This window comes from Engystomops pustulosus, chromosome 6, assembly GCF_040894005.1.
Source record: "Engystomops pustulosus chromosome 6, aEngPut4.maternal, whole genome shotgun sequence".
In the NCBI taxonomy this organism is placed as follows: Eukaryota; Metazoa; Chordata; class Amphibia; order Anura; family Leptodactylidae; genus Engystomops; species Engystomops pustulosus.
Genome location: NC_092416.1, coordinates 28833460 through 28845839, shown reverse-complemented (window position 1 = coordinate 28845839; position 12380 = coordinate 28833460). Strand labels below are relative to the sequence as shown.

Sequence of the window (12380 nt, the reverse complement as noted above, 5' to 3'; positions counted from 1 at the left end):
GAAAAATACTAGAAGTCCTGGAGCCTGAGGCTGCGCTGACTCACTGACACTATGAGCAGCATCAGCTCCATGACAGCCCTAAGGAGCCAAACAGGATTCCTCAGGATGCAGCGGCTTCTTCACAACACAGGGATTCTGGGAAGATGCCATCTGCAGTGCAACAAGTGCTGCGCCACATCAAGGTTTTAGACTTTTTTCATGACTAGTGTGACAAGTGGGCGTGACTTGATAAAGGAGCCATTACTTGATGATGCAAATGCCCAAGAATTTTGGTGCATTTTTCTGGCATAAATGACGTTGTCTTGAATCATTTGTTATTAGGTTTTTTTATGCCAAAATTAAACACTTCTTGAATGACCTCAGCTAATATACAACGGGGGCACGCAATGTGTGTTATTCTGGCACAAGGCGCCCACCCTGCTCCGGTGGGCCACTTCCATGTCAGGTCTGTTGACAGCGCCCCCCACTTGGTATGGAGGTGTAAGTTTTTTTTAATAACTTTATTTTTATTATTTTTAAAGTAAAATAAAGATTTGTATAGTACATGTGATATAAGGGGTCAATTATCCGGGCTTGTACGTCTAAAATCTGGCACTGTGCTGGGAATTGTGCCTATTTTAGGGCTTGAACACCAGATTTCAGGTGTACAAGCCCTGATATATCTGCCCTAACATGTACTTTGCATATTACCATAAAACACATACGTTTTTGCATGTTTACCATGCGTTTGGCTGGTCTGAATCTATTTTACTTCATTTCAGGGAGTGTTAGCAGCTGTATTAACAAATTCACAGCTGCTTAAACCAGCCAAACGTATGGTAAACATTAAAATTTTAGTGTGTTTAAAAACACAACACCCTAAAGCTGCCTAAGGCTACATTCAGAAAGCTCCTGTTATATACGTTGAACGTATCCATAAGCTTATATTTAACCTGCTGGAGAGCGTAGTATATGGTCAATGTCACCATTAGAGCCAATAGGGGACGGATGCAACAGTATTGCCTCCATCCCCGGCCTCTGCTAAGTGTTTCCCTGGTAATGTAACTTCCATATAAGGACTGGGACAGTTAGGTAACTTGGGAGACACCCAGGATATCTCCAGTAGCAAATCACTTTCAGGGGAGAAGGCAAGCAGGTGGATGTATCCCCCACAGTATAAGCATACAGTGGGATACGATACTGCCCTCTTACAATGGAAACAGTGGTATAGCGTTCAACTAATTTTTGACAAGGCCTCCACAGTGATAAAAGTACTACAATACATTGTATTATCTTTGTAGCACAATCATAGATTATGATATTAATTGTAAACTTTTATATTTTAGCAAAATCCAAAGACAGATCGATATAACTAGAACTGGTGACATGAGGAATGATGACTATGCACGCCTCGGAGCGGGCCGTAGCTGGCTCCAGGCCTGAGTCTTGTGCTCACATTTTCCACCCTTGGGTTTGCAGGGTATGGCCGCTAGCCCAGTACATAGTAATCTCTCTGGCTCCTGCTCCTAGTAAAGTGGCCCGGACCCCACAGCAAATCCCATAATTATCGGGACAGATGACTTTCCTGGTAATTATATATACCCAGCTGAAATGTGTCAGCAGACACTTACATACGAAAACACATTATATAAGATGCAGCAGCCACAGAACATACAACAACATGGCCAGGCATAGCATGGTCACACGTGTGATAATACACCGGGAATCATGTATTACAATAGGGACTGGCTGTATTACATGTGTGATAGTGAAATTATAGGGGGCATTTATCTTATGTTTGCTAATTTGTGTCTAGTTTTAGGGATTTTTTGTAAGGTTTTGGGCTTGCCTGTTTTATTTTGTAGTTGATAAATTAGATAAAAATCGATTTTTTTTGTCTGATAAGTTGCATAAAAGTCTTATATGTTTAAGCAACTTCTTGCCTGCTTTGAATGGAGGTTATCTGCACAAAAATGGTGACTTTTTACCACGATTGTGTTGCAGTGTAACATTCTGTGGTGGAAAACTTTGCGCAACTAAAAGTTGCAAAAAAGAGAGGACACAAAACTAAAAAGTTTTACAAATGACCCCCCTAGTAACACTTTTGTGATATGACACTAGAGAAATCTGTCATCCGCTATGAGTTGACTGCACTTATGAAGCAGGGAGTCGTCAGCTCCCCGCTCTACCATTGAGCCTCTTGTGTCTGGCTGAAGGGGGAACTCTGCAGGGATAAGGTGATCATCCATTTCAAAAGGAAAGAAAGGATGATAAGGGGGCTATATAAAGGGGCGCATGGGTGGTACAGCTCTAGGCTACAGAAAGGAAGGCAAAGGTTTGGGGGCTACAAAAAGGGTGCATAATAAAATATATTGATTTGGGGGGGCTACATAAAAGGACCAATATAAGTAAGGGAATGCTACAGAAAATGGGCAATATAAATGTGGGGGTCTACTGAAAGTGTGGGCATTATACATTGGTAAGGAAGAGGGAATTTACACATGACATACTAAAATTGTGGGTGGGGGGCAGGCAAAAGTTTGCTTTCTAACTTGGCCCCTGTTAGGGAACATCTGTATTACATGTGTAAAATTGTTATAGTGGAGTGTTATGTTAGATATTACACAAGGGATATCTGTATAACGTGTGATGATACACATTTGTATTACATGGGAAGTGCCTGTATTACATGTGTGATATTGCACATCTGTATTACATGATGTTACATGGGCAGCATCTATATTATGTGTAATATTCTATATTACCGTATTGTATCATAGTGATATTTCTCTGTTACATGACTGTGTTGTTTACATCTTTCCATCTATTGTTCCCTTATATAAACTATATTAATCCCAGGCTTTTTCGCTGCTGTCATCTGAATCGCTTTCTGGCAGGGAAGTCTAGTGTGCGCAGATGAAATGCTTCCCCCTAAAATGTCCCTCATATGCTCCTTGTATGTGTTTTAGGTATGTTAAGAGAAAGTTTTAAAACACATTAACTATTTAAATGCCCAATAATCATCTAAAAGGCTGTAATTGGGGCGACTGTCAGCGACATGTTTACGAGAGACTCACTGAAACATGGATAATGATTGTGAATGTGGAGGATTTACAGGGGCTGAAGCTTCTGAGGTTACATGCATTGCTGCCCCAGGACAAGATAAAAGCACAACCTCCGGCACGTTATACACTCTGAAGAATGTGTGGCCCCCACCCCAAAACGTGTCAGGTGACAAGTCCCTCACCTGCGCATAACTAGATGTATGGAGAAGGCCTCTGGAATATGTGGATTAATAGAGAATGAGCAACTAGGCCGTATATATTATATGATAAGACAATTATCATCAGACAATATCACACATGATAGGATTAGATACAGCAGACAGTATCACATATGATAGGATTAGATACAGCAGACAGTATCGCATATGATGTGATAAGATATACAGATCAGCAGACTGTATCACACAAGATAGGATTAGATACACTGCTTAACACACATCTTAACAGATGATAGGATTAGATACACAGCTCAGCAGACAGTATCACACATAATATGATTAGATACATGACTCAGCAGATGGTATCACACATTATAGGATTAGATACACAGCTATACAGACAGTATTACACATAATATGGTTAGATATAGACACTCAGCTGACTATCACTCATGACAGTCTTAGATAAAGCAGCTTAGGGTTACATACATGACTTAGTAGATGGTATCACACATGATAGGATTAGGTACACAGCTATACGGACACTATTACACAATACGTTTAGATATAGAGGCTCATCTGACAGTATCACACATGACAGTTTTAGATACAGCAGATTACAGTGTCACACATGATAGGATTAGATACATAACTAAGCAGTCAGTATCACACATGATAGATTTAGATACCTTAACGCAGCAGATAGTATTGCCCATAATAGGCTTAGATACAGCTGTACAGAACACAGTATCACACAAATACAGTGAATGGGTGATATAGCATGAACCTTAGAGGCATCTGAAGATCAGGGATCTCCCAATTATGTATACAGAACACATTTACATATTTCCTGCTCTGGGGTCCATGAGTCACAGCGGGTACAGTACTGGTGTCTGGCCTCCATGTGGTAACCCTTATTACTCATCCTATCTGCCTCCAGCGCCAAAATCTACAGCAACGGCTGGGGAAGAGTTTCCAGGTGTCAGCGCCAAGTCATTCCCCAGGAGGACGTACCAGTTCTATATAGTGATCCCTAAATCATGTGCAGATGTGATGTATGGATACATTTATACAGGCAGATATATAGATGGAGATGACATATATAAATGTACATATAGAAGGACGAGATTGATACACATAGATGAAACACATACAAATGTAGATTTTAGGAAACATAGATATATTATAAAACTAGAGATTAGACACATTCATATTGGATAGTTAGGAACTAGATAGATAGGTAGATAGACGGTGGACCTGAGAGATCAGTAAAATAGATACATATAAAAGGATGTTATAGATATAAGATAGGTAGTTGTAGATTATAGATAATAGATAGATGTAGATACATAGATTGCCAGCTCTTGTTAGCGGGGCCCTATTTCCTTCCTATTTCATGTAACTGGTTATTCTGTAATGTCTTCTTTTCTTTGTATAAGTACCCAATGATCTGTACAGCGCTGCGGTATATAATAGCGCTACAGAAATCAAGATAGAATAAAAATAGTTGATCCAAGATAGATCTTATATAGATATGCTGATAGATAGCGATGAAGTAGTATTTGTTAGATAATAGGTAAACTGATTATTACATGGATAATCAGTAGTCATGAGAAATATTTAACTTAAATAAAAAGATAAATGATTGAGAATACATGTACTAGATATGAGACGTAAGATATATGAGATATAAGAAGATAGATAACTATGAGATAGATAATATATGTTCGCTATATGAAATAGATACACAGATAATCAGTAGTTATGAGAATTATGGATAGATAATTATGGGATAAAAAAGATAATATATGTGCTTTATATGAGATAGATACAAATAATTAGTAGTTATGAGAACATTGAGAGATAGAAAGATATAGATAACTACAGATACTGAGTAGTTATGATAGAGATAGATGCTAAACATAGATGTGAGATGGAAAAATAAGCATTTCTAGCACTGAAATCCTTGTGTAAGGGGTAAATTCAAGTAATACAGAGATATTGCTAATGGTAACCAATCAGCAAGCTGCTTTTAATTTGTATTCCATGCTGGAGAGATGAGTTCTGGATTCTGATTGGTGGCTGTCTAGCCTAGGCCAAAAGCCCTTTGCCATAAGGAAGTGACAACCATATTATGTTTCTTCTGTGCAGATACCAGTTAATGGAAAAATCACATGTTTTTATAGATATCCAAACCCTTTTTTTTGAGAAATTTCTTACATATTTGTAGTCCGTGAATGCAGTCTATTTATCATCCATTTGAGGCCATGAAAGGCCTGACTGTAGTATTCTTTTCATGGATGAGAGACAATTAGTCACAAGTGTCACTGCCTGATATCCACCACTTTCACACTGGTGTCACATCTGGACGATAGGGTCGTTGACCTTTCAATGACAACTTGCCCTGGACAGTGACACCTGCTGCCAATGACATCACACATTGTGCGCCCAGTGATGTCATCATGTGCGGCACAACAATTCTACTCCTTATACATAATCCGCTTTATAAGGACATTATTCACTGACAGCAAGCAGAGGTCTTAATGGCAAGAAAATGCAATACAAAGTCATATAAATATACGATTATGAAGCTTTATTTAGAGTAGGCAAGACACCGGCCCTTTAATATTCTGTTCAGTAAAGATTTTCCCCCTGGCTGAGCGTGTATAAACTATGTATAGTTGTGGAGTCCCCTCCAGGGCAGATATATTGTACAGACATCTACAACACAAAATATAGAATCTGGACCCCATTCTTATAACACCGGATCATCACATTGTCAGTATTTATCATTCCCGGTTAGCTGTCGAAACTTCTGCAGAGTTTTTCTCCCCCAGTAACGTGAGCGGAGAGCCTCCTATTCATTGTCCAAGCAGCAGCGGGGAACAAAAGGATTAGCAGAGAATAACAGTGACAAGTTTGTCAGGCAGCGCTTTCACTGCAACTCACAAGCAAACAAAAGTAATGGACCCCCCCCCCCCCCCAACCACCCTTCATTGCCCCCCACAATTATTCTTAGTGCACCCCGCTCCCCACCCCCTCTATCTGCCTGGGGCACCAAACAGATCTTACCGACTAACTGGCTAAAAGTTTTTCGGATCAACAAGTGGAGGGGTGGGGGGTGAGTGTGGGAATCCAGTGCACTGCATCGGGGCCCTGCAAACAACAAAAGTATCATTGATGGAGCCCGACTAATGTTCTAGCAGATATGAACAGTACCTCATTGTGCGAGTCCTTCCTCAGCTCCATCTGCTTGTGGGTTTTGGGTCTTCAGAAGAAACATGACACGGGGGCTGCAGGAGGCCACAATCCCAGGATCTATGGCACTGAGCCCCCGCCTGATCCGGCCTTACTTGTTGCCTTGGCTGTCCCTCGTTTTGGCTTTTCTTTTCCAACAGGTGCTTTCCAGTATCTCCCTCTCCATGTAAGTCCCTCTCACATCCCCTTTGTCTCTTTCCCTCCCACCGGATGGTTATGTAGTTGACCCCTTTTCTTTCATCCTTGCTGCAGAACTGCTGCACAATCTGAGTTTTCTGTGTTTTGCAGTGTAGCCCCCCAGCATCTCCTGCGTCCCCCTTCGGCGCTCGGTTATCCTCAGCACCTGTCGCTCATCCTTGGCCTGTGTGTACCGGCCTGGGTGCTGCTGTGTACAGAGTGTGAGTCTGAGAGTGTGTGTACACTGGGGACACAGTGTGGGGGGGAGGAGGGAGACCTGACTCCTAGTGTTGTGCTGACATGTCCCAGCCACACGCCCCAGCCCCCTCCCTTCTTCTCCCAGTCCCTCCAGACATGTCTCTGCTCACAAGCTCAGAACTGGTTTGGCAGCTCCCGAAATAACAGGGAGATTCTGGGAGGAAGAAACGTCTCATCACACAAGAGACGGAGAGCTGTGCCAGGCGGAAAACAAGGGAGGGGGCACCAAGAATGGGTTAAGGAGGGTCACACTGCCAGGAAACCCCACACACTGGCTAAAACTTTCCTTATATTTTCAAGCCAAACTGGTTAGACACAAACACTGTTACTAAGACCCCCATCCCCAGAGCCGCCGCCGTGTCCTCCTATTACTAAACCACATAAGGAATAGGACACTAGCACCAGTAGAACCAGTTAATGTTATGGTGTATAGGGAATGATAAAATGTATAAAATTATTTAGTGATCAAGCACCCCTTTAAAGGCATGGTTCCTTTATCAGAAATTATTGTTCCTACAAATGGTCGATCCCCAGAATTTCCCCATGTAAATGTGCAAATAACAGTTTCATGAAGAATCCAAGTAAACCCCATGTAAACAGCTCCCACATCCCCACCAATCATTACTGCAATAAATGCATTAGAAGAATAGACAGCGATCAGGAGCAAACACTTCTAGGAATGTCTGGTCCCACTGCCAAAGTCTTATTACCATCAGTCTATCTGTGGCAATCCGCCAATCAGGAACCGTCAAGTAAGCCATCCAGAGACGAGGCCTGCAGATCCTTCCATGCAATAAGGAGACGATTGTACAGACTTAAACCTCCGGTGACAGCATCATATCCCTATCCTTCTGTTTGTCAGTGAGGTCTTAGGTCTACACACATACCCAGACTGGTCAAGGTGTGACTCCAGTTTAACCAAAATATTTCACCTTGAGTTCTGCAAATACCTTCTCCAAGTCCATCGGAGCACTTCTAACAGCTGCTGTAGAAGAGAACTGGGCAAATTCCTTCCTCCACAAAACCTGGCAGCAGCAGGGGGTCCTCCTTAACCTAGGAACCCAAACCAAGCCTTGTGATATACCATGGACTGAGACATATATGATACCATGGACTGCTATAACCACCTGCACCCCATGTCCCCAATCATCCTGTTCCCCATGACCCTGCACCCCACCCCCCAACCCCATATTTTATAAATGCTTTGGCAATGCTAACTTGGATTTGGTCCTGCCAATAAAGCTTCATTGAATTAAGAATATTTTTCTAAACATATTATCTGTTCTCTATAATGTAATTACCTTGTATTTATAAACAGCAGCTACCAAACAGAGATGCAGCAGAATAGGAAACCGCAGCCTGGACCAGTGAAGAGACCGGGGTTAAGACTACGTGGTGTGTGGATATAAGATGGACCCTCACTTTATTTTAAAAACACAGGGGCAAATTTACTTACCCGGTCCATTCGCGTTCCAGCGGCGGCTTCTCCGCTCTGGATTCGGGTCCGGCCGGGATTTAATAAGGTAGTTCTTCCGCCGTCCACCAGGTGGCGCTGCTGCGCTGAAAGTAAACTCATCGCGCCGGAATGCACCGAGCTGGACCAGGTGAAGGTAAGCGGTCCTTATGCGACACATTTTCGGTTTTTAAATGCGGCGGTTTTTCCGAATACGTCGGGTTTTCGTTCGGCCACGCCCCCCGATTTCCGTCGCGCGCATGCCAGCGCCGATGCGCCACAATCCGATCGCGTGCGCCAAAATCCCGGGGCAATTTAAGTACAAGCGGCGCAAAACGGAAATATTCGGGTAACACGTCGGGAAAACGCGAATCGGGCCCTTAATAAATGACCCCCACAGTGTCTGGAAAAAATACACAACCACATAACTTAATGGGGCACATTTACTTACCTGGTCCCTGAGCGATCCTCGATCCGGACTGCTGCGATTAATGAAGATCGTGCGCCCAATATCCTGCATGTGTCGCTTCCCCAATCAGGTCCGCCCGAGTTCACCTTCTTCCCGGTGTATGTAAGTGCATGGTCTGCAAAACAATTTTTAAGTTAAATCCTGCGGTTTGTCCGAATCCGTCGGATTGTCCGACGGCCCGTTGCCCGATTTGTGTCGCTCGAAAGCCGTCGCGATTGCGCCAATACCCCAAACTACAGCTGCCTGACATACAGCTGCCTGACATTATTAGGGGAATGGGGGGATTAGAATACACTGACAGATTACAAAATTTGGGATTATTCCGTTTAGAAAAAAGACGACTGAGGGGAGACCTCATTACAATGTACAAATACCTGAACGGACAGTACAAGGATCTCTCCAAAGATCTTTTTATACCTCGGCCTGTGACCAGGACAAGGGGGCATCCTCTACGCCTGGAGGAGAGGCGATTCTACCATCACCATAGACAAAGGTTCTTTACTGTAAGAGCAGTGAGACTATGGAACTCTCTGCCGCAGGAGGTTGTTATGGCGGACTCTATGTACATGTTCAAGAGAGGCCTGGATGACTTTCTGGAGAGAAAAAATATCACGGGTTATGGGGATAAAACATTTATTTCATTCTTAAAGGTTGGACTTGCGTCTTTTTCCAGCCTTATATACTATGATACTATGATACAGCACCCAGCCAATATACTATGATACAGCACCCAGCCAGGCAGCAATAAAGGAGGGCGGCACGCTCTGCGCCACCATTATAGCAGAGCCAGTACACTTTAAGGGCAACATTGAAGATTATCCATTGTGTGCTTCACCAACTTGCCCGCCCGTGGCTGCTTTTACCATTACCAGAGCCTTGAGGCTGGCCACTTCCAAAGCTCAGGCTGTTTACCACCATCAGGTTTTATATCTTCTATAAGTTAAATTAGTCCACCAATAACTAAGGACATTTGATACCTTAAATGGACTCTACCAGCACCAAACCACAAAATCCTAACAATAGGAATAAAATAAGGAAAGGTTTCTTTCTGTTCTTCTAGGGAGAGAAAGAGAGATATAGGACAGGAAGTGACATCTACTCCTGAGCCCATCCCTTCCTTCATTACTACACTATACACCACATACTCTGTTCTTTTAACAAGGACCACCATCTTACCTAAATACTAGTACATAAAATTCAGGAGCTATAGGTCCCTCCTTACCACCGCCATGTTCCCCCTTCGCCAATGGCTCCGGTGTTTTCATTACCATTCCAGTAACCACTATAACTAAAGTACAGTAATACATCACAACTGTCCTAATGAGCTGTTATACCCCAGAGCTGCACTCACTATTCTGACGCATACTGAAAAGTTGAATGGTTATGAATGCTGTTGTTTAAATGGAAAGTTGCTACTCACGTTAGCAATGTATACCATGTCCTATCCTACCACTGAACTCTCGCTGTTTAAAGTCTTTACTCTGTAGCAGCATCCAACTTGGAAAACAATGATCCCACCATAAGAAAAGGTTGTAGTGTCCACCAGTGGCGTAACTAGAAGCTGATGGGCCCCAGTGCAAAGTCTGTGCCAGGCCCCCGACTATAATGTATGATATATAGTAATAGTCTTCTCATATGGAAAGTGACACCATAAGGGCCCCCTAAACCTCTTGGGCCCGGGTGCCACCGCAACATCTGCACCCCCTCAAGTTACGCCCCTGGTGCCCACCCTACAACTAGGCAGAAGATGTACACATCCATTGTGATTTGTAATGTAATATTTTATACTATACTCACATGTGATATGACCAGTGACTATTTTAGTGAATTAACTAATAGGAAATAGACCTTAGATCCTATGTTGTTGTTTAATGAGCCTGTGTTCTGCTGGTACTTTGGGCCTGTTTTGAAAGGATCCTCTGGTGGTCTGGTAAGAGGAGAATCGTACCCACTGTGTTTGACTGAGATTATCCAATACGAAAGACTGCAGCACATGACGTGGCATAAACGTGGCATAAGATCCAAATCCCCAGAACTGAATATTATTGAAAACTTCTGCGTAGAAATAGAAAAAAAATCTGAAATATAAGAACTCTCAAGAATAGTAGAAAATTCTAAAGCAGGATAGTCAAAAAGTCCTAATAAAATCTAAGCACAAAAATGACTGGAGAATGTGAGTAGCTACTACTGTACTCACACATTACATGTGCCACCATCCCAGCAGGGCTGTTACTACAAATCACAACTACAGCAGCACGTTCACAAAGGTTAGGTTATTCATGCCATTATCTCAAAGCACAGCGATAATACACAGTGATGTCACAGTACAGGGATAATACACACAGTGATGTCACATTACGGGTATTATACACACAGTGATGTCACAGTACAGGGATAATACACACAGTGATGTCACAGTACAGGGATAATACACACATTGATGTCACATTACGGGTATTATACACACAGTGATGTCACAGTACAGGGATAATACACACAGTGATGTCACAGTACAGGTATTATACACACAGTGATGTCACATTACAGGTATTATACACATAGTGATGTCACAGTACAGGGATAATACACACAGTGATGTCACATTACGGGTATTATACACACAGTGATGTCACATTACAGGTATTATACACACAGTAATGTCACAGTACAGGGAGAATACACACAGTGATGTCACAGTACAGGGATAATACACACAGTGATGTCACAGTACAGGGATAATACACACAGTGGTGTCACAGTACAAGGATAATACACACAGTGGTGTCACAGTACAAGGATAATACACACAGTGATGTCACAGTACAGGGATAATACACATAGTGATGTCACAGTACAAGGATAATACACACAGTGATGTCACAGTACAGGGATAATTCACACAGTGATGTCACAGTACAGGAATCAGACACACAGTGATGTCACAGTACATGGATAATACACACAGTGATGTCACAGTACAGAGATAATACACACAGTGATGTCACAGTACAGGTATTATACACACAGTGATGTCACAGTACAGGGATAATACACACAGTGGTGTCACAGTACAGAGATAATGCACCCAGTGATGTCACAGTACAGGGATAATACACACAGTGATGTCACAGTACAGGGATAATACACACAGTGATGTCACATTACGGGTATTATACACACAGTGATGTCACAGTACAGGGATAATACACACAGTGATGTCACATTACAGGGATAATACACACATTGATGTCACATTACGGGTATTATACACACAGTGATGTCACAGTACAGGGATAATACACACAGTGATGTCACAGTACAGGTATTATACACACAGTGATGTCACATTACAGGTATTATACACACAGTGATGTCACAGTACAGGGATAATACACACAGTGATGTCACATTACAGGTATTATACACACAGTGATGTCACATTACAGGTATTATACACACAGTAATGTCACAGTACAGGGATAATACACACAGTGATGTCACAGTACAGGGATAATACACACAGTGATGTCACAGTACAGAGATAATACACACAGTGATGTCAC

The 12380-nt window shown here is 42.4% G+C and overlaps 1 protein-coding gene across 2 annotated transcripts in view; it reads right to left on the bottom strand.

Annotated features, from left to right (window-relative positions):
• ARHGEF19 (Rho guanine nucleotide exchange factor 19) overlaps window positions 1-6958 on the bottom strand; it is a 35292-nt gene extending 28334 nt beyond the window's left edge. The window contains exon 1 of one of the 2 annotated variants that reach the window (XM_072155295.1): window positions 6422-6958. In XM_072155295.1, coding sequence (XP_072011396.1) covers window positions 6422-6426 — 5 coding nt within the window. In that variant the 5' untranslated portion in view covers window positions 6427-6958. Of the gene's footprint in view, window positions 1-6274; window positions 6294-6421 lie in introns of those variants that run through there. The other variant, XM_072155296.1, reaches the window with a different exon arrangement.
• Window positions 6959-12380: the final 5422 nt, after the last annotated feature.